Consider the following 24,612-nt stretch of genomic DNA (forward strand, 5'->3'; position numbering starts at 1 on the left):
ACACATAATCCATGTGTTTATCTTTGTAGAGTGAAAAACCTACTTTTACATTTTATTTTTGGTCATATATTGACCATCATCTAGTGACTAGGTTTGTTGTTTGCTATAGAATCTATATTTTGCATTAGGACAATGGTAAACTTTTGCTGACTATGGTGTAAAACCTGACACCAAGGGATGAGCAGAATAGTAATATTATTTTCTCTGCAACATCACTGATTAGGAGGTGTATTTTGTTTAGTGTTCTTTGTACTGGCATTTTTCTTGTTTGTTGCATACTGGATTGGTATTTGCACAATGTCAGGTGAACAACATCTAGAAGTCGATTTTTCATACCACATTAACTATTTAAATGGAATTCCCCCATAAATTCCACCAACATACCTAATTTCCCTTTCCCTATTGACTCTTTTGTATTCAGATGGTTACATTTTCACTAAAAATATTGCGAAAAAGCAAACTCTCAGCTTTGCTCATACCAATCCAACATCAGTACAATGAAGTTTAAGAGTTAAATGGCAGCTCTAAAGAAGAAACACTAATCATATCAGCTTCAATTCACAAAGGTTTACCACATGCAGTATTTTCATTATTCTGTAATATTTGCTCTTTATGATTGAAAATTGATTTCAAAGGTATTTACCACATTAATAAATTGGTTATTGTTAGCTGATAAGTTCAATATATCAATAACTATACTTTAAATGAGGTGTCTATTAAGGGGTACAGATGGGAGTTTAAAAAGTATCATTTAAAAACAAGGCATTTAGCAATACCTGTCAATAGAAAAATAGAGATTTAATGCAAGTTATTTATGATTGTAAACTGGACAGATTTAGGAGAAAATTATTAAAATCTTAGTGATTCTATTTCCTAATTTACAGATAACCACTAGATGAAGCAAACCTATATATATGATACTATAATCAAAGTGAATGAAATTAATGTAATGAGTTAAAACATTGTGTCATTTTCAAGCAAGTTCTAAAAGTAGATGAAGAAAACATAGTAAAACAAATAAACAAAAATAAACATTATATTTGGTCTTGTATTTATTGAAATAGAATTGTCCAATGTCCAACATGTCTGTGTGTCCCTGTTTTATTTAACCTCCTGGGCATTTCACTGAAGTCTGGATTTCTGTACCAAAAAACGGTACACTGTTTTTCATGAAATCTTTTTTTTTTATATTGTAGACCTGTAATTTACCGAAATATGTCCAAACAAGGGTCTAGTAGATATCCTGAATATAATAAAGTTTTAAACACACAATTATGTAAAAAAAAATTAATTTAATATTAAATTTAAATAAAAAACACAAACATCAACCTAAACAAGAATGCATTAATAAATCAAAAATACTGAAAATACTGAAAATTCAATAATTCTGTATACTGTATAGTACTATATTTTTACATCTGCCTATAATTCTTAGGTATAACTCCCCGAAATATGGAAAGAGCAGAGAGACAATGAGTTATCAGACAGGGGAGTGCAGGGAGTAGTGCCAGCAAAGAGAGAGCAGGATGAATAATACATTTTACAGATATTTGGGAACCATATGCGTACAGAGCCGGAATTCAGCAAAGTCCAATCAAACATACAACAGATTTGGATGAATATGCAGTTAGGTTATTTGTCTTCCCTCCAAAATTAAAAAAAAACCTTAGACTGTATTAATGACATATAACTATGGTGGTAAGGACATTAGATTGTGAGCCCCTTTGAGGGACAGCTAGTGACATGATTATGGACTATGTAAAGCACTGCATAATATGTTGGGGCTATATTAATACTGTGTAATAATGATAATAATAATGATAATATCATGGCTCCAATAAAGGATGTGTTTAAGGACCTCATAAAAGAGTTGTTAATGCTCGAATGAATCAAGCCAAGCCAAGGTCCACCGAGGACTGTAGAGCTGAAGAGGACTTCTGATTTGGGGGCACATAATATCTGAACTTGGTATACATGGGACATGATATCTTCACTTGTTATTTAGGGCACTTATTTAACTATATCATTTAAGGCCAATCCCACTGCTACCATTATGTCCCTCCTGTTCAGGGCTTTAGTGTAGGCATGGGCACTATTTATCACTATTCTCTTTAAAGTGTCCAGGTCAGCCTCTTGCCCTGATCTGCTTTTGGTAAATAGGAATGCATTACATCTACATTTTTCATGCAGGGAACATGCACATGTTTATCTATATCCCTGAAAGTTCCCAACACTGTTATCTTTAAGTCCTCACTCCTACCTTTAGGGTAGCATTAACCACTATTCACCATGGCTTTGCTATAAGTAAGTGGCATGGTGGCAGCACCAGGATCCCAAGTTCATTATATGTTCTCCCTTTGTGTGAGTTTCCTCCCATAAATACAATTTATATAAATACAAGTTATAAAAATTTATATAATTAAAGTTGACAGGTCAGCCTATTGTCCTGGTCTGCATAAATATTGGTCCCAGAAACTGGCTGCATACAAGTGGGATAGTCATGGGAGGGATTTGGGCAAGGGGAATCCACAAGTCAGTTCGTCACAGAGGCCAATTGTTAGCTGTGTCTGCCACTGCCATATTATGCTTTCAAAATAGTTTACAAAGATTACAAATGTTGTGAAGATTTTTTTAAACTCATTCAGTAAACGATAACCATGTTGAAGAGGAACTAATCCTCATTATACTCACCTGTCCCGTGGCAGTGCGCCGCCATCTTCTTCCATTTTCTCTTCCTTCTTGTGACATGGCCAGGCCCAGATCACCCAGCTTTACTGATGAAAGTGTATCCTCTCCTGCCTTGGAGAGCTTTTACAAATCAGGCCCATGATCTTTAAACACAGGCGTTTATTGTTTGAATCACTTGTTTAAACATAAAATGGAAGAATAGACAAAAAGCTACGCTCATTTAGAATTAAATGGTATTAATAATATAAAGCTGAACATCACAGATGTTTGGTGATCAGATATGTCACTAAGTCTTACACTATATCTGTCATAGACAGCACTTTGACCATATGCCAGCACATATAGCCATATAGTGCTGCTCAGCCAATCTGTGAAGTGAACTGTTCTCCTGATTAAATAAGCAGTGAATTTGACTGTTCAAGAAAACCATCATTTGTTGGCTTGATTCACTAAGTAATATGCTATGTTCCCTTGGTCAAGTTTGCCTGTCATTGGGCCTGATTTAATAAAGCTCTCCAAGGCTGGAGATGATATATTTTCATAAGAGAAGCTGGATGATCTAGCAATCATGGATTGGATTTCCTAAAAGTCATTTGCTACTTCTTAGCAAATGTTTTCAATCCTGAACCGGCCTTGGAGAACTTTAATAAATCAGGACCATTGTCTTCAATAGAGTTTGAATTTGGCAATGAATCAACATGAAGATTATGGTCATTTTGGACAAACTGTTGGTGAACCAAGGAGAAGCAAATTCAAACACTAGTCGTTTTTACATAAAAATTTTTTAAGTAAACAGGGAAATAGCACAAATCATTTTCCTTCATCCTCCAATAGGGCACTTAATAACTGAACGGAGAAGCTAATTTGTTTAATCAAACCGAACAAATCAAAGCTAGCTGATTCTGAAGTTATATAATTCGGTAGGTAGCAGGTTTTGGTGCATAATGAAAATAAAGTTGTGTACTTTTTACTGTTCTGGTAACTTTATTAAATTGGATTATGAAGTTCAGGGACATCTAAATTGTGCTATTGCATATCTTTAAGGTGTATATTAAGACAAAAAATTGTCTCCTGTTATCTATAGAAAATCAAAGGGTTGAAGGCTCCATTGGAAATATGTTTCACTCACTTTCCATCCCAGTATGTCATTAGCAGGGCAAGAAATGAGGGTAAATCTTTTTAATGGTGCTCAGATTAAATTAATCTCTTACGGATTATAGCCCTCTCTCTTACAAAAACATGTTTGGTTGGATATACACTTGAAGGCTATTGCATTTTCAGCAAATTCCTAAAACTTTATAATTTATAGCAGGTGTTTCATTTTCCACTTTTTATTTATTTTTTTAATAGTAATCACTGTTATTTAAAACCAATTAAAAAATGAAAAGCATTTAAGAAGATGTGCTATACAGGGATAAGCAAGATGGCAACATGTTGCATTACTATAATTTGTCAAACTAGGCAATAACTCAAACTACAGCCTTGAGTTTAAGCCTTTCTACATAAGGGGTCCTTCATCTGTATAGCGTACAAAATATTTTGTTGGCCTTTATTGGTAGCCAGAAAACATTTGTTTTTGCCAAACGTAACTTTCTGACATGGTAATCTAGGTCAATTTAGCATTTTATGAATTTGCAAAGATTTATGAGTGCATTTTGTGCAATGCAAGCTCCAAATATGTCCTTTACAGACTTATAAATCAATATATACAGTATAGTGGAGACGCATCCCAAGCAGTGTCCTAGTAAAGTTATCATGTATTACAATACGTCAAGCAGTGAAACATTTATCTTTCTTTTGCTTGGCTACTTTGCAGCAAGATTCTTTCACAAATAATGTCATTCATTTGAATTTATCCTTGAGGTTAAAAGAAAACCAAAAAAAAGATTATTTTTAAAGGTTATTTCAAAAGTTTGCAGTAGTCTTTTATTTATACTATCAGTTTTAACTGCCTACAGTGTTTATTTTTTAGATAATACTGCGCAGCCACCTAAGAAAGTTGTCATGCTAATACGGAAAAGCTGCCAAATATAATTATGAATATGGATACCTTGTATCAACCATATTTCTAACATTACCACTATTCCTAACCCATAACACACACATATATAGGTTTACATTTTGTGTAATTACCAGGTCTCTCTCAAAAGCATATTGAGGATATCTTCATGACCCTATGCCTCTGTTACTAAAGAAAACCTATCATAAGGGAAACATGTGGATTGCCATTGTTAACCTCTTGCTGAAAATGCTAGCTGCCTTGGTTCAGAACTTTGAGTTGAACCTCAGAAAAATCAAAACTTTTGAACATCATACTTGTTCTAGGCCAGTGACACAGGCATCAAAATGGAAGTCATATATTTAACAGCAGCAAATTTGAAATGATGATGTAGGAGGGTGACACAAGAGTGCATATTACAGGTCTGCAGAATGTAGTTTCCTGCCCTCTAATGATTATTGCTATTAGTGTAGAGAGACAGAGAAAATGTTTTGTTCTTTGTTGTTTTTTGCAGTGACTAAGTTTGTGCTATGTGAACAAACTTTCCTAGTGACATTTTGGAATTGGGTTTGTACCTAGCGTGATAGGTTAGTTAATGCACCCAGTTCACCTAGTGTTGATATTCCACTCCCGAGGTTAGTTTAATTGAAAAATGTAAAATGTCATTGTCATGATATGTAAAGAGACATAAAGCAATAAATTTAAATAATAACTGTTAGATTTTAAGTACTTACATTATTTTTTTGCAAGATCTGAAGTGCTTTGTTGACATTGTTTAAAGCATGAACCCTGGTGGAGCCTTTTTCCTTTACCTAAAAAAAAAAAAGGTTCATTGTTATATTTTCATACTGGAATGATGTTGATACATGATTTTGAATCAGTTAAATCACATTATTGCTGTTACCATTAAACAACCTTGAATTTTGCTCTTTATTGAAAGATCCCTTTGGTCAACTTTCCACTGCATTTTGTCCTAATTGGCTCCTTCAGCTGGTCCAGGAGGTTAGCATACCACTATCCAAAGATACTGGAGCCCTGAGGTAGATAGCCCACCAACAGAATACCATCTTTGTACAAGAAAACGGACGACATGATTTTTTTGGCTGATTTCTGGGTTCAGAACTTCTTTGACTGCGGGGACCCACAGTGGCGCCATTCCTTTGACTGTTCCTTGGTTTCAGGATCATAGATGTAAAGCCAGGTTTCATTCTCAGTCACTAGCCAAAAGAGGGGCTCATCTTCAACGGTGAAATGTCTTGAAACAAAATATCCAGGTTTTGACAGTGCTGAAGGAAGGACACGTCTCCCCCAGTATTTGTGACATCTCAGTGTGAATGTCCTTTGATGACGTTCCCTGGAGAAACAAAAACTTAATGATGGCCCGTAATTCCAATGACGTGAAACTTGCTTGTGCCTCTGCCATCACAACTTCTCACTGAAAGAAAAAACCGCTTTAAGAATTGCAAACATCTGATATTTGCAAAGTTACACGCTAAGACTTTAGGCTGTCATATGCCCCAATACTCATGTTTCTATTTCATCTGGAAGGGGGCAAAGCAAGGAACTTCACAGCGCCCCTTCGCATATACAGTTAGGTCCATGAATATTTGGACAGAGACAACTTTTTTCTAATTTTGGTTCTGTACACTACCACAATTATTTTAAATGAAACAACTCAGATGCAGGTAAAATGCAGACATTCAGCTTTAATTCAGTGGTTTGAACAAAAAGATTGCATAAAAATGTGAGGAACTAAAGGCTTTTTTACACAATCACTTTATTTCAGGGGCTAAAAAGTAATTGGACAAATTAAAAAGCTGAAAATAAAATGTTCATTTCTAATACTTAGTTGAAAACCCTTTGCTGGCAATGACAGCCTGTAGTCTTTAACTTATGGACATCAGCAGATGCTGGGTTTCTTCCTTTGTAATGTTCTGCCAGGCCTTTACTGCAGCGGCTTTCAGTTGCTGTTTGTTTGTGACCTTTCTGTCTGAAGTTTAGTCTTCAACAAGTGACATGCATGCTCACTTGGGTTCAGATCAGGTGACTGACTTGGCCGTTCAAGAATTTTCCAATTCGTTGCTTTAATAAACTCCTGGATTGCTTTGGGTGTATGTTTTGGGTCATTGTCCATCTGTATTATGAAATGCCTCCCAATGAATGTGACTGCATTTAGCTGGATTTGAGCAGACAGTATGTCTCTGAACACCTCAGAATTCAGCTGCTTCTGTTCTGTGTCACATCATGGATACACACTAGTGTCCCGGTGCCACTGGCAGCCATGCACGCCCAAGCCATCACACTACCTCCGCCATGTTTTATAGATGATGTGCTATGCTTTGGATCATGAGCTGTTCCACTCCTTCTCCATACTTTTTTCTTGCCATCATTCTGGTAAAGGTTGATCTTGGTTTCATCTGTCCAAAGAATGTTTTTCCAGAACTGGGCTGGCTTTTTTAGATGTTTTTGAGCAAATTCCAATCTAGCCTTTCTAATCTTGAGGCTTATGAGTGGCTTGCACCTGGCAGTGCCTCCTCTGTATTTACTTTCATGCAGTCATCTCTTTATGGTAGACTTGGATATCGATACGCCTACCTCCTGGAGAGTGTTGTTCACTTGGTTGGCTGTTGTGAAGGGGTTTCTCTTCACCATGGAAATAATTCTGCGATCATCCACCACTGTTGTCTTCCATGGACGTCCAGGTCTTTTGGCGTTGCTGAGTTCATCAGTGCATTGTTTCTTTCTCATGATGTACCAAACTGTAGATTTTGCCACTCCTAATTTTGTAGGGATTTTTTTCTGTTTTTGCAGCTTAAGGATGGCTTGTTTTCCCTGCATGGAGCGCTCCTTTCACCGCATGTTGTCTGTTCACATCAAAACCTTTCACATACAAGCCACCCCTCCCCCCAATCAACTCCAGGCCTTTTAAAAGCTTTATTAGTATTGACATATTGAAGGAATTGCCCACACCAGCCCATGAAATAGCGTTTGAGTCAATAGTCCAGTTACTTTTGAGCCCCTGAAATGAAGTGATTGTGTAAAAAAAAGGCTTTAGTTCCTCACATTTTTATTCAATCTTTTGAAAGTCTTCAGTTCAACAGCCTAATTAATATATGCAGAATTTAGTGCACTGCTGCATTTTACATTCTACTGTCCAGAGAGTGGTTGGATACTATGGGCCCAATTTATTAAAGCTCCCCAAGGCTGGGGAAGATACTTTTTCATCAGTGGACCTGGGTTATCCATCAAACCTGGAATTGATTTCTTAAAAGTCACAAGGAACACTGGAAGCAAAAGGAGCCACAGGTAACACAGGGATAACCACAGACAGTATAGAAAACTGGAACAGCACAGGGGAACTGGCTGGGAAACAACACACCGAGCAACCAAATGCTCAGCAGAGGTAGGGGGCTCGGCACTTGTGGAGGCAGGTTGCATAAATGCTGGGTGCTGTGTCCAAGCCAGCTAAATAGCCAGGGATAATTAATAGGCTCCTGATTGGCTGGTGGGCCTAAGTCTTCCATTGTCTGTGAAGGCCCTCATTTATCTAGAGCATGGTAAGATCATGGTATAACTAATAGTAGTAAACTACCATTGATTTGCTTTGTTTAGTAATGTTGAGGATCTTTTCTCATTACACATAAGTGCCCTGAACATATCCCAACCTAACAGATACATAGTTAACTAAATGACTTTGATCTTATCACTATGGTGTCATGAAATGTGTCAAGGCAGATTATGATTGCCCAAGAACTTGACAGGAAGTGAGGAAGTTATTGATACAATTCTATTCTAATTACAGCTTTCAGTCACCAGGGTAACATCTTTATCCTGAAGATTTGACAACAATCTCCACCTTTAGCCATGTTACTTAACACAGTTAACATATGTCCTTGCTTAATTGCACCATGGTGATTAAATTAAGTCTGTGTTTTTTTTTTTACAAATTTTTGCACCCCTTGTCATATTCATAGACAATCAACATCTGCCTTTACATATGACATCAGGCAGGGTGAATAAATCAAGATGCCAGCGTTACTTGTCTTGCTAATAATACTGACTGATTTCTCATTTCAAGAAGGAAGTCACTTGTATGAGCAGTGAAATATCTCCAAGATTTAATTCATATTTTATATATAATATTAAATCAAACTGAATATAGCGAACTACTACTACTTCTCATTTTAGACATTCTTTATTTATTAATTTAACAATAAAATTATGTAGTGGCAAAATTATTTACCCAGCTTTTTTTTTTTAAATTAAAAACTTGTATTTGGCTGCAGTAGTTCATAAATTAAAAAAAAAAAGTGAAATAAAAGGAGATAAGACAAAGATTTACAAGATGTATATTACCAATTAGTGCAAAATGTACATGCACCTCAGCTGTTACTTCCATAACATTTGAATAATATACAGCAGTTTTATTTAATGGAATATCTATTCACAGAACCCTTTTCTAGAATGACATATTTTTTTTAGCTTCTTCATACAATCAAATACATTTTCCTTGAGCCCAGTATTCTGTAAGAAGCTGAAACACGTCAGTCAATTCAGTACTTTTATCTTTTTGTACATTCAGTAAATTTGGTTTGGTTTCCATGACAGTTTATCAGACAAACAATGGCATATGGAGTTGTTTCACTTGCATATTTTTCATTGCTTACATTTTTGGCAACAGCAATTTCCCATATGCCAGCAAAGTTCAGGGGCATTTTTAATTCCATAAAGACATAAATGTATGCAGTGAATGCGGTGATTGTATGGGCACGTCCCATTTCTTACTTTTTATAACTGCTGTCTGCCATGCTGAACAGCAGTAATTGTACAGTTTTATTGCTCTTTGGCATTTGAATGACATAAATGTCTCATAACACTGGAAGATTCCTTAGATAAGTAATACACAATGAGTTGTTCGGAAACACTAAAGACAGTCCTTGAATTGTCTAAAAATCAGATCATATGTTTTAAAGTCACACCAGAAAAAATGAAAAATTTCTGTATACATTTAGTAAAGCCTGAAAGTTAGTTCCTAGCTTAGGTTTTCACCTTGTGTCTAAGGATTAACTTTTAACGCCAACATATTATTCTTAGTGCTGTAAGTAGTCCTATGAAAAGGTTGAGAATAGAGATCAATGAATAAAATAAAATATTAATAGAAAAATAAATCCCAATCAATAATCACAAAACTTGCCAACATTATGAAAAATCTATATTTGTGTATTTCAAACAATCTATTACTCACATGTCAAACCTGGCCACATGCTAGAACAATTACATATCAAAAAATGTACTCAAAAAAACTTTGTAGTGTGGATCAATTCTGTGCAATGTGCATCAATCAAAAATTTGTTTGTAAATTACAAATATTTAACATATACATTGTAGATGTAGGTATTTGAGCTATATACCTGTCACCCTGGGGTAAACACTATTTGGGGTGGTTTTACTGGTATTAGCCCAAAAAACTCTGAAAGTCACATTCCAATATAAAAACAAGTGTTATGAAAAGTTGGGAGTAAGGGAACAACTGCCATAAATCATGATTTTTTAGGGTAAATACTCTGTGCTGGCAGGATTTTGGTGAGTCAGACCACTGCTCTCACACACCATCCAGGGGCCTCGTATTTGAGTAGTAAATACAAATATACAGATATATGCTGCATATAAGCTAACACAGACTGTCAGGCAATCATCCCCCCCCCTTCTTCTTTTTTCCATAGCATTCAACAAAAGCCAAACTACAGGCGATAGTTGAAAGTGTGTCTTTGATTGTTTCACTGTGGTACTAATTGTGTCATTGTGGACAAGTTTCTGAGTCAGTGGGCATTAATTTGTCTTACTTGACACATTTATTGTTGCGTCACTGTGGTACTGTGTCTCTCCAAATATGTTCCTGTTTATTTGCCCTGTTATTGGTGCAAATTTTCTAGGCTGGGGAAAAAAAAATAATTCCAACCTTGAATAAATGTGTGTGAACTATTTTACCACTGCCCCTGGTGGATATTCTATAGAAACTTTTAGATAATATATGCCACAGAGTGAGAGAACTGGACTAGAAAGTGCATTTCTTGGAGCCCTGGAAACAGATGCGCCCAAGAGAACCTTACCTTGCAATACCCAAACAATGAGTAAAGGTACATGTCTTTTAGAAGAACATTTTGTTTTGTACCCGTTGTGTGTGTGTTTTTCCCAAGCTTGGAATCAGCTTGCAACTAGAATTTCAATTTAGAATTGTACCATTACTCAGGGACATCTTGCCCTTAGACCAAGGCCAATACTTTGCTTTAGAGAAAACATTCTTCAACGATATGACTGATGAAAGTCGGAACAATAGCAGTCTGATTGCATAATGCTTAAGGCATTCACTCGGCAAATTTGTTCTCAGAATAGCAAACACTAAAAATGAGTCAACAATATACACAGTGAATAGAATTATTCTTCATATGGCTCTCCTATAGTCAAAAGAACCACGAGAATCATTTCAGCATGTAGATTTCTTCAATTTAAACATGAATGTGATGTCTGAAATTATTTTTTCCCATAGAAATTATTACTATTACTACTAATTATTACTATTAATATATATATATATATATATATATATATATATATATATATATATTTTTTTTTTTTTTTTTACACAATTAGTGTTTATGTTTAGTAATAATTGCTCCATATATTTTGCTTTGGTTTATTTTTTTCTTCATTAAAATAAAAGCCAAATTATTGAAGGTCAGAAAAACTCACAGCTGCTATTTAATTTGACGATTTACCTTTACGGTACAGAGAGCTAAATGGAATTAATTTATATGGTAAAAACAAAAATCACTCAGACATCGTGGGACAATGGCTGCTTGCTAACAGGTAGCTTGACTGTAACTGATATTTGTTTATGCTGAGTATGTTATCCAGATATTAGCTGAAAATAAAATTTGGGAAGGTCCCGACCTGCAGTGGGATCAAATGATCCTGCACTATTCCTACAGGTTTGTTAATTGCACTGCCAGCATTTGCAGATTTGACAGTGGGCAGCCGTGAGCAATAGTGAATTACTCACTGCCTCCCCCATTTATTCTCTATGTGGCTGATTTGGTGTGATGTAGTGTCTCCCCTGAGGCAGTGTCTTACTGGCATGAGAAAACAGTAACTGCTAACTTACATGAACCAGTGACAATAAAAAACTGAATTTACAATGTTGGACTTTCTGTTAACTAATGAGAATTCATAATTCAAGTTCCATTCCAACAGGGAAATTTTAGGGATAGTGGTTTCATTGTTCCCTTTGCCATTCTGTCCCAGTGATGACCAGACGCCATCAAGCAATTGTAGGCATAAGGGCATCAAAAACAATTTGGATGATAGACTCTTAAGCAAAGGTTGTTTGTGTTCAGGTGCCACTTGCAATCTTGGAAATCCTGTTTAATCGCCCATGGCTCCACCTTTTTTTCTCAACAATGCTTTGAACAGAGCACAGCATCTCTGCCTTATTCCAAGATTAAGCAAAACAGTACTTGCAGAACTACACAGCAAAGGACAAGTGAAAGTAATGTCAGCAGCAGGAGCGCAGCACCTGAATTGTGGTTGAATGAGAGCCCAAAGGGAGTAAAAGATTATCTGTAAACTCTAAATATTTCTGCAAGCTTTGGCTTAGATTGGTGTAAACAGTTGGTGTTGATTGTTTTGGGTTATGTTTTGTCATTCTGTTCTAACTAAGACAGCAATCATAAAAGTGCTAGAATTACTTCAACTCCTGAAAATGTTTGACCTATTTATCTGCTTTCAGTACACAAAGGTTAGCCATACATTTTGTGTGCTTCTAAATGGCAGTTTTCTTTCTTTTTTTGGAATGAACACACAATACTGTAAGGTGGCTATACAAATGCATCCAATCAAATATTTGATTTTTTTTTCTGTCTCTTTAAACTGGACTTTAAACATGTCTGCCTTTGTTCTTTTTTATGACATGGTGGATTGATAGGACTAGTAGCTTACCAAATAAAAATGGGTTCTTTGTGCTATCTTTGCAGCCTGCAGGAAGCGACAGCTAAAATAATCTTGCATTTCTGGCAAAATCAACAGGGATTTCCCGTACTTGCTAAGGTTAAAATGGTCTTAGCCTAAAACAGACTCAAAACATCTTGGAAAATGTACTGTGGCTGACATTTAATATGATATGTACAGCATATACATTTTACAAAATAACACATATTATGTTTGTGGGCTTACGATATGGTATTTAAAAATACAGCAATAATATTATTTTTTACTTTAGTTGAGCATATGTAAAATTTTTGAACCTACTTCCCTATAGTTCCTACATAACTAACAAAATATCTGTAGTTGTATGTATGTTGTCCTTGGCTTGCCTGGCTGCATCAAGACATGACAATATTTTAGTGTTTAGTAAAGATCCATTATGTTATGTTGAAAAATCTTACATTTATATTCAAATGGACCTTTTAGTAAAGAAGTTAAAAAAAGTTTTTTTAGTACATATTTTTACCTTTTCTCCAACTTCTGTACTCTTGGGTTGACTTGCGCTATGTCCAACAAGATCCTGGGGAACGCAGAATAGTCTAAATCTCACAAGAAGATGCTACAACACAGCGCAGGGGCATAATGTCATAGGATTTGTAGTACTCAGAATTCTTTGGGACTCATTGGGATCTTGCTGAGAGGAGAATGCAGTCATCCTCTGCTATTTGCTGCAGGAGGGAAGTATTTTAAGCTTTATTTTTTTTTTTTACTGAGCAGCTATTACCTAAATTGGAGCGGGGCATATACATTAAGCATGACTTGCAATTTTACTGCTAGGTTTGCTTTAAATCAAAACACCATTACATGTACACTTTATAATTGCTTAAAATTGTTTTACTAGCCATGAGTAACAAGGATTTAAAAGTTACTATGTTGTTATGCTGCTGATCTGTGACGTAAATCCCTGGTTGAAGATCATGCAGAATCCAGCATGTCTGGAAGTATCAATTTCCGAGTCCCCACTATGTGTCATGGTTTCTACTGTTTACAGGGCCAGAATTACAACAATGCCAGGTAGGCTGCGGCCTAGTGCAACATGACCACTAGGGGGTGGCATTAGAACATCTGTATGTGGAACTTGAACTTTCTGCTGCTGCCTGTCTACAGTAACAGGAAGCACAAAGTAAAAGTGATTATACTGAGGTCACATACAATGCAGAGATCTGCCCAAGGTGACATCTGTAATCTGTATGTATGGTATCACTCTTCCCTGTACATTCTATTCTGCCTCCTAATATCTCCCCTGCCTCTCCTTCATCCCCCTTCCCCACTGCCTCTCTCCCTTTCACTCTCTCTCTTCCCTTTTTCTCCCACTCCCTTTATCCCCATCATCCCCTCTGTTTACTTGGCCCTCTCTCCCCTCTCTTGCCCCCTTCCTCTTCTCCCTTTGTCTCCAACCTCCCCCTCTTCCTTCCATCCTGTCTCCCCCTTTCTCTGCCCCCCCTTTCCATTCTCCCTCCCTCCCCTTTCCTTTCCCTCCCACTTCCATGCTCTATCTCTCTCCTCTTTATCTCTCAATGTCTTCTCTCTCCTTCCCTTCCCTCTCTCCTCCTTCTCTCTCTCCTCACTTTACCCTCTTCCTTACTAATCCTGCATCTCTCCCTCACTCTCCCCCTCTTCCTCTCTTCACTCTTCTCTCTTTCTCCCCTCTCCTGTTCCGTCTTCTCTCTTCCTTCTCTCTCTCCTCACTTTAACCTCTCCCTTACTAATCCGGCTTCTCTCCCTCACTCTCCCCCTCTTCCTGTCTTCACTCTTCACTCTCTCTTCCCTCTCCTGTTCCCTTTTGTCTCTTCCTTCTTTCTCTCCTCACTTTATCCTCTCTCTTACTAATCCCACATCTCTCCCTCACTATCCCCCTCTTCCTCACTCTACTCCTCTCTCTCTTTCTCTCCCCTCTCCTTTTTCCTCTTCTCTCTTCCTTCTTTCTCTTCTTTCTCTCCTCTCATTTTACCCTTTCCCTTACTAATCCTACATCTCTCTCTCCCCCCCCTTCTGTCTCTATACCCTCTTTTCTCTCTCTCTCTCTCTCTCCCTTTCCCCTGTCCTGCTCCCTTTTCTCTCTTCCTTTCCCTGCTTTCTTTTGTTCATGTGGGGCAGCTTTCAAGATGTGTTTTGTGTGTATAAGCATCTAAAGTTGTTACTTATTGGGGGGAGAGGGGTACAAGATGGCTGACCTACAGGACAAAGTTGTGATTAGTGTTGGTGTTCGAATTCCGGTTGTCCTTATATTCGACACGAAAATGGCTGTTTGAATTTGGGTAGACCTGACATGAAAAAACAAGTTTCGATGGTAAAAATTTGGATAAAAAAAATGTGTTAAAAAAAATAAAAATGAATGTTAAATTAATTTATCAAGTGTTTGTATTTAACTAATTTTTTTTTTTTACAGGTTATCCTACAATGACATGATATCCCTTACTCTGCAACACACTTTCCAGCATAGTAATATTATGATACATTTGTTACATTTTTCTTTTATCCACTGCAAGAAAAATGTAAAAAAAAGTATCATATTACTGTGTGTGTTACAGAGTAAAAACTACTTGCCAGCCGGGCATCTTCTCAATGATCGCAGCAGAGTCTGCAATCATTGAGAAAAGTGTGCGATCCTTGGAGCTAGTTAACCTGTAGTGCCCCGGGGATCGTAGTGGAACTGAAGAGTTCATCTGCAGTTCAGTTCCCACGGTCACTTGACCTTGGGAACTTTGCAGTCACAGCAGTGACTGCAGGCGATCCCAGGTGCACTAAAGGTTTATTAACCTGTAGTACCCTGGGGATGGTAATGGAACTGCAGAGTTTATCTGCAGTTCAGTTCCCACGGTCACTGTGACTGCAGGCGATCTCCGGGCACTAGAGGTTGAATGGGGACAAGTTTCCCCATTCATCACATCTAGTGCCCTGTGTTCTTGGATAGAGAAACTCTATCCAAGAACACATACTACTAGCAACAGCAATCAGGATCACTGTTGCAGTCCTGTAGTATGTGTAGGACTGTAAGACTCCCTGTGTTCTTGGATAGAGAAACTCTATCCAAAAACACATACAACTAGTAAGGGGGTGCAAGAGCAAGCTGATTGCTCTTGCAGCCCTTAAAAGTCTCTAAAAATAACCCCAATTCCCTCACTATTGACTTCAATGGTGTTCGAATTCAGCATTCGATCACCCGAAAAATATCTCACTATTCGAATACCTGTCAAATCGAATAGTGAGATATTCAACCTACACTAGTTGTGATATATGGGCCAAAATGCAGGATTTCTAGCTAGAGACAAAGTACAGACGAAGAGAGCATTCAATGTCATTGTTACTTTGGCACTAAATTTTAAACATAACGTTCACAGAGTCATTTTAACAATTTTGCATATCACAAACTCATTACAAAGCAAAACCACAATGTAGCTACATGAATTATTGCTGGAATTTCACACAGCTTACAGAATAAAATGTATTATTATTTTTTTTAATAAAAATGAACATTTGATTTATCCTACAGCAGTTGCTTCTGCATGTTTCAGAGAATTTTTACATGTGGCACTGAATCCATCAATTCTGTTTGCACAGCTGTTTAAGTGGCATAAAAATATTACTTAGATACTTATTCCCACTATCCTTTTTTAACTTACAATTCATACATTTACATACTGTGAAGTCCACACTATTGTGAACACCAATATAGCCACAATATTCTTCAGTTAATCCAACGGATGCCCCAGCTGTCCTCATTCTGAATTTTCTGAACGCAATGGGAGAAACACCTGCAGGTGGCTGGAACTCCTGTCATCATTTACTTGCGTCCAGGCAATCATGCAAGTCTGTTCTCCTCTGACCCCTATACCCTATTTGCTAACCACACATTTTACCATCTCTACTGATATCATTTAATTTTGTAAAGGGTTTCTGCTGTGTGTGCCAAAAGAAACATCTCTAGTATATCTTTCCAATTGCCAATTAGCCACCAATTTACTATTCTAATGATCAGCCAATAAGGATGTAAAGTCATACAGAGGTGGAAAGAGTACTAAAATATTCTACTCAAGTAAACGTACTATTACCTTGATGAAATTTTACTAAAGTACAAGTTAAAATTCCACTCACATAAAAGTTAAAATTAGCTCATTTAAAATAAACTCAGAGTAAAAGTTACTAGATTTAGTTTTAACTGAGAGGAGAACATCTCCTCTTTAGTGCAAAATGGACAAAGGGATAGAAACATTAACCTAGTTTTTATTTTAAGGGAAAAAAATTAAAGTGCAATAACAAAATAAAACGTCGAAAACAATATTTTAAACTTTTAGGAAGGTATATTTTGTGTTGTCAGTAAAAGGCATACTATAAAACAGTTTCAAGCAAAGCCATTTAGGGTGCCCTAAATTGTAAATTCTGCATTCCTTATTTCTTCACCAAAAAACAGCAACAGTCATACTGCAAATGTACTGTATGTATCCAAAAGAATCAAGATCACAAATAATGTGACATTCCCTAAATCACCCAGAAGAGACGAAAGTCAGGGATCTTCAAAATGTTTTTAAGACAAAACTGTGCCATTTTTTATATCAGATTGTTATCCACCTGTTAAATAACAAAACATGTCAAACTCAAAACATGTCAAATAAACCTTGTGGCAGATAATGTAAACATGTTTTAATATTGTTCCTTTATTTGTAAGTCCATCTTTGAAACATTACTCTCTGAATATCTTAATAAGTTGAAGCAACAGTTGGATTTAAAATGTTAAAAGTCAGAGAATTGTAGAATCCAATTTGTACATTCTGTGCCTGATCACATGTGAAATTATTTCAATACAAATATGTGGCACCTGCCAAGGATGGAAATCTTGGCATTACCCAAAATAGAGCTTTGTAATGGCAAGAATCTGGTGATATTTCACATCATGATATGGAGTTATGATTTAATATATTGCAATAAACACTTACCAGCCACTTCATTAAGTTCACCTTGCTATTACCAGGTTGGCGCCAACGCCCCCCCTCCCCCAGAATTATTTTTTAGGGGTTTTAGTCCATATGACCTTGATAGCATGACAAAGATTTAATAGCTGCATATTCATCATGCAAATCTCCCATTCTAATGCATCCAAACAGTGTTCCATTGGATTGAGATTGTGTGACAGTAGAGGCATTTTCATCTGAGTACAGTAAACTCCCTGTAATGTTCCAGAAACCAGTTTGAGATGATTTGAGCTTTGTAATGGTGTATTATCCTTCTGGAAGTAGCCATCACAAGATGGGGACACTATGACCTAAAGTGATTGACAAGTTCAGCAACAAGACTATGGTACACTGCGGCATTGAAACAATACATAGGTGATACTAAGGGGCCCAAAGCGCACCTAGAAAATATCCTCCAAAACATTATACAACCAACACCTGTATAAACTATGATTACGAGGCAAGGTGAATCCTTTCATACTGTTGATGCCAAATTCTCACCCTTCCATCCGCGTTACAGCCGAAATTAAAACTAGGCAAAGACTTTCCAATATTCTCTTGTTCAAATTTGGTTAGAACATGTGAATTGTAGCCTCAGGTGCCTGTTTTGAGCTAAGAGGACTGACACCCAATGTGGTCTCCTGCTGCAAAGCAATTTCACACAGAGACAGAGTCCCTCTGCATAATTTCATTTTTTAGACAATTGTCTGTATATACTCTAATGCTGGGATTGAACTTCAGCAGCAGATTCAAGGTGTCTGCTAGATGAAGAACTGAGAAGGACAGAGATGGGTTCTGCTACACCAACATGCACAGAGACAACGCACAAAACTGCCACTAATCAGGGAAAATAAATCATATTATGTTTGAAAACCCACCTTGGCAAGAGAAAGAATTTGGAGCTTTTAGGGGTATGCACTGAAGTAACCAGGCACTTATTCCTCCCTGTGTAGGGTGTGCATGGCAGAAATAGTGCCACCTACAGGCGGGAGTATTATTTATATCCAGATTGATTCAGACAACTTGTAAAATTGATACAGTAGGCCGGATTTATTAAAGCTCTCCAAAGCTGGAGAGGACACACTTTTATCAGTAAAGCTGGGTGATCCAGCAAACCTGTTATGGATCTGGTCCAGGATTCAAAAATAGCAAATGATTTTAAGAAATCCATTCCAGATTTTCTGGATCACCTAGGTTCACTGATGAACTTGTATCCTCTACAGCAGGGGAGTCAAACTGCCAAATCTGGCCTTTTTTTAAGCCCCCAAAAGGAACCCTAAATATTGGCCTGCCGCTGCATTGAAATGGTGCTGCTACTACAATCACTCGCGTCTATAGACCAGCGGCCTCTCTGCCTACATGTGGCCCCGCATTGGACTGTTTTATAGACACAAATAATGCCGGGAATTTTGGTAGCGGCATCACTCGCATCTATAGACCACTGTCCTCTTTGCCTATGCGTGACCCCACATTGGACTATTTTATAGTTGCAAGGAATTGTAGTAGCGGTGCTATTTCAGTGAAGAGGGAGTTCCAGCCACTCATAACATTAAGCCCCGCATTGGAGTGTTTTCTTGACGCAGGGAATTGTAGTAGCGGTGCTATTTCAGTTTCAAGTTTGGCCCACGACTTTGTCTAAGTTTTTAATTTTGTGCCACTGTGTATTTGAGTTTGACCCCCCTGCTCTACAGCCTTGGAGAGCTTTCTAAATCAGGCCCAGTGTTTTTGGTAGCTGCGGACACATATTTGCATTGAATAAAATAAGTAGAGCCACCTAAGTTTTTTTTTTTTTTGCATCTTTATTTTTATTTTACTTAGAAACTCAAAAGTGTACCTAAGTAAAACCACATATTTTAGAAAATACATTCAAAAGTACAAAAAGGTACTCACAGTAACGTGAGTAAATGTAACTTTATACTTTTCACCTTTCGCTTATCAGGTATGTAAGCTCCTACCTCACTTCATAATTAGGGAAAGATCAATATTAAAATTCAGTCTTCAAAACCCCCTTTTTTAATTTTTTAAATTGAGTAGGAATGTACTATAGACAAACAAACACACACACACTGTAAAACCTACAAGATTCTTTACATTTTTGAGGAAAATAAAGAAATCCCAAGTGGAAAACAGAGAGGTGGTAATTACTGTATATTTACAATTACATATCTTACTCACTATTGCCTATCACTATCCAAAAAGGCATTGGGACACACAACAATCAGTTAAAAATTGACTGTCTCAACTGCTCAATAATGATCAAAGGTGAGGCATCTTTCGTTTATTTGATTAAATGTAATTTTCACAGTTTCATTTCAGTTTGTAGAGCTCTATTGCATAAAGCCAACATCTTTCATCTTTCCACTTAGAGCATTGATGATAAGAAAGTTAAGTATCCGTGTGTGCCGGATGAGCAAAATTATAGTGTCACTATAAGAGATATTGTAACACCGAGAACTTGAAAAGGCACAGAAGAGGTAACTTGTTATTGCACTGTATCTTTATTCTCTGTAAAATGTTTCTAACCAAATATATATATATATACATATATATATATACACACACACATCTTACATCAGTTGTACTATTAAAGGTAATAAGTAAGTAATTCTTGGTCTGAGCTAATTACTATAGTGATACACGAAAAACAAACATTATAAGAAAAATCTGCCACAAAATTGGATTTTTGATGATCAACAAATGATTACAATATTTTTGTAAATGATTGCAACCTACCAGCTTTTGACCAGATAGACCTTCAAGAAGATCCAGAAGTCTTCGTCCATCTTGAAGGTCAGTGAACAGATCTTCAATTGGAGGTTTCCCAAACTGAAAAAAAATTGTTAAATTGTATCAATAATGGTACTTTCTTTTGTTGCATATGATGATTTTTAAAGTTAGGGCAATACAGTTACAATATTACTAATTCTATCAAAAAATGTTTGCAAGATACAGAATCTTTTTTCCCAAACTCCATTTTTTATACAACCTAAATTTGATCGAATAGCATGGTTTTTAAACATATAATGACTAATGTTGGTGTTTTAATCATATTTTATTATTGGAAGCACACCCAAATACACTTTAACGTTGCAAGAGAAAGCTAAAATTACCATGGTATTAGACTGGTGTAGAAAGGCATATATAACATTTTAGATTTTGCAACGGAGGATATGATTTTCTAGTGTTTTAATAAGTTCTATTTATCATAAGAACATATTGAACCACACTGAATACTGCATAATTATGAAATTGCAAATGTCATATGAAATATGGATAAAACTAATACAGTTTGCTTTTGGCTAAGTCATTCTGTCATAGACTTATGTGCATTTGAGTAATATTAAATAATTACTAAATAAATAAGTTACTTACAGATCATGATTAAGTGGGTTTAAACTTGTTCCTATTTTTAAACTAATTAAAAATGTTATTTGATGGACAACAAGACAATTGTGGCTTTCTAAGGATTCGATTTGGAATTTACTATGAAAAAATGGTGTTCAGTATTTTGTCTTTTGTGTCTTCAGACTACAGAATAAAATATCTTGGACTTTAATACATACATTAATGGAGCACATGTGTACATTTGCCCAACAGATCAATGTTTTTTTGGCAGCATAGCTGGTTTAAACCAGCTAATTTTTATAATACATGCATTATTAGAATATACACTAGTGTGAAAAAGTTGAATACGTTTTAGAGTTCAAAAAGCAGTTGTTAAAAAATACCCACTGTGTGTGATTTTAATTTGGAAAAAACTTTTTTGAAGGCGAATGTCACCTCAATCTTCTATTCTTTCATGAACATAACAATGGAAGGCTTTTTCGTTTTTAAAGCAGATACAAGTCTATTAACAGTTCCCATTGGGATCAATGCACCAAGAGATTTTCAGATAAATCACATTTGTGCATTTTTGGTTATAAAACTACAACAGGAAATTGCAGAAACTAGGTAAGTATTCGTGAATACTGATTTCTGATTTTTAGTTTGTTGCAGTAAGGGGATATTGTGCAGAGGATTGGTTGATGCAGTATGCTTTATTTTTAGCAGGTAAATTTTCATCCAATCTTGAAATATGCAGTTTCTTGGCCAGCATTTTTAAGGTTAAAAATGTTCCACTGAAATAGCTATACAGCACAAGGGTTAATGCATAACTGCAAACTTATGGCTTACTACTACTTTTAACATTCCAAAAAAGATGAATGGATGCCTTAAAATCAATTTTGTGATGATTCAAACAGTTCACTGTGAGATACATTTAGCAGAAAACAGTTCACAAGCTTTGATTGGCAAACTTTTCCATTATTTGCTTTTATACCAATAGCTTTTGTTCATAATAAAAGAAATGGTGTTCTTTCTTGAGTTTACAACTACACATCTATGAAGCGAATGTGTTCAGATAAAAGCATTAAAAGCCAAAAGTGGGTTTTCTATAACAGTATTGCTACTTTTTACTTTTACATTTTGGTTGTTCTGCTACAAAGTTACCAAGAAAGAAAGGATATAATGAAAAGTTTATATACGTTATTTAAAACAGCAGGATTGTTGAAACAACACTGGCATATACGCCAATGAAGAATATTTTTTTATTTTGTTTAGTTTAAAGTGAAACAACCAGCTAACCAGACAGAAAAATAAAAACAGGAATTCTGTTAAAATTGACAGTTTACATTTAGGTTAGATAGGAGGTCATCTGTCAACATTTCAACAATAAGTCTTGTCTCTCCTTACCCTGTGGTCTCCAAAAAACATTATAAATATTTTGTGTAAATGATACACTAAAGTTGGACCGCAACTGCATAAACGTCAGGCCTTTCTCTAAAAGATAATGTAGTTCTGTGGTTGCCAATCTTTTCGGTCGCGCGGACCACTAAAATTACCGGCTTCAGACCGTGCATGCGCGGGGAGCCGGCTGTCAATCAAAGGGGGAGAATCCTCCCTCATAGTGACCTCATAATACCATTATCCCGCCCACTCTCCCATCGCAGATCTGAGCCTGCAATTGGAGAGTGGGCTGGTAGTGTTCAGAGACAACTCGCCCACTTCCCTGAGCCAGGGGTTTGTACGGGGAACATGGTCCACAGCTCTGGCCAGTGCGCCCCACCAGCGGGGTGCCTCTACTGAGGCCAGAGCCGCAGACCACCAAAATTCTCTGGCAGACCACTGGTTGGTGACCGCTGATGTAGTGCACAATTCAACAGACCTCTTTTTTTAAAGAACTTGGATATCCAAAGAGTGGAATACTATCATGCAAGATGTTTGAAACGAGTTACACAATGTTAAGGGCATTCTGTTTTTGCAAACCCATATCAAAGTTTCAATATTACAGGGATGGGGGAGGGGGGGGGGTTCCTGACTTTTTCTTTTTTTATTAGTATTTTGCAAATAAGAGAAGAAAACAAACAAAAAAGTAAATGTTGGCCTTCCCAGCCCATTGCAAAATAGAAAGCTGTTGTATATGTAAGAATTGGGATGCTAATGAATGGTGTTGTGAATAAACCTCTTGTTTGCTATATTTACGTGTTTTATCCCTTACACCTTTTCTTTTTGCATTATAACTTTTTTTTATTTTGCTTGGGAAATGCTCCTTTAGGTTACCCTAACCTACCCCCCCCCCCCCCCCAACAATTTTAGTGGCAATACTATGTTTATGTGCTTTGCAATTTGGTGCCTAACAATCCCTAGCTTCTAAATAAAAAAAAAATACTATTTCCACCTATATTTAAAAAATTAAAATTTGATTTGTTATACTTTTATTTTTGTCATGGGACATAGACCCACATGTTGCAATTAGCCTGCAAAAGTCAAAATCTCTTTGTGTCAAATTACTGTGAAATTCAACTTTTTGATTCCTACCTTGAAAAAAGAAATTTCAAACCAAAATTTTCTGCACTAATCTCTAAAGACTATTGTGTAGACCATTACTTTACCTATTGTTACTTTATTAATTTTAGAATTTTAGTTTAAAGCATGGAATACTATTCCAAAACATCTATTATTATAGGGATCCTTAGTTTACTACCACAGTTTGAGAGAAATTAATTAGATTCTCTTGTTCCATTGTACTGTGGTAAAGACCAAAAGTAGTACAATAGCCAATACAAATCTCATCCAACTGCAGATATAGCAGGCAAATAGTAGACATTAATACTGTACCTACAATTTATTGGTAATTTTACTCTTGGGAGGACCTAAAATTTATAATTAAACGTTTTTTCAGATTTCTAGAAAAAAAATAGAAAAAAAGTCAATAAATGTTCACTATGTAACATTTTACAGACTTATTGAGTGAAATTTTCAATAAGGCACACTTGCATCTGGAACTGGTTTCCGAGGAGCTCTGGGATAGCGCTTTGCCAATCGCTCATTGACCTGCACCACTGTGCTGTTTTCTTAGGAACCAGCATTTGCACATTTTAGAATGGAAGGCAACAGGTTTACTAAGTGTATAGACAAGTCATCCTGAGTCCATTAATTATTTGACTATCCAAATCTCTACAGTTGCTGTGCATTTTGTTGCAAATTGAACTGGATACATAAAGGCCATTTTTTTAAAAAAATAACCAAAATACACAAGAAAAAGATTACAAATTTTTTTAGGAACCCCGTCATACTCTAAATCATTATTGCGTCTTACTCTGTTTTACTTTTTACTTCTTAAAAGCTATACAACTATTACATTGAAAGTAGCAGCAATTGCTATGGCATGTTGTCATGTTAAAAATTCCAAAATATTCTGAAATTTAATTACTTTTCTACACATAATTCTTGCGTTTTGCTCAGAACAAACAGTATTTCTAACACCTGTAGGAACCAATTAGCAGGTTACATCTTTTGATTAGTAATTTTAGTCATGCATTGTAAAGTCTTAATGTCCTTTTGACAGTCCAGGCAGGCACCAAATACCATTCAACATCAAAGGCATTTATTCCTTTA

At 36.3% G+C, this 24,612-nt stretch overlaps 1 protein-coding gene across 1 annotated transcript in view; it reads right to left on the bottom strand.

Annotated features, from left to right (window-relative positions):
• Positions 1-954: 954 nt before the first annotated feature.
• LOC140325805 (utrophin-like) overlaps positions 955-24,612 on the bottom strand; it is a 304,415-nt gene continuing 280,757 nt past the window's right edge. Inside the window, exons 3-5 of the mRNA XM_072403876.1 lie at positions 20,410-20,502; positions 5,422-5,499; positions 955-984 (exon numbers count right to left, since the gene is read on the bottom strand). Of these exons, the coding sequence (XP_072259977.1) occupies positions 955-984; positions 5,422-5,499; positions 20,410-20,502 (201 nt within the window). The remainder of the gene's footprint in view (positions 985-5,421; positions 5,500-20,409; positions 20,503-24,612) is intronic.

This window comes from Pyxicephalus adspersus, chromosome 1 (genome assembly GCF_032062135.1).
Source record: "Pyxicephalus adspersus chromosome 1, UCB_Pads_2.0, whole genome shotgun sequence".
NCBI lineage: Eukaryota > Metazoa > Chordata > Amphibia > Anura > Pyxicephalidae > Pyxicephalus > Pyxicephalus adspersus.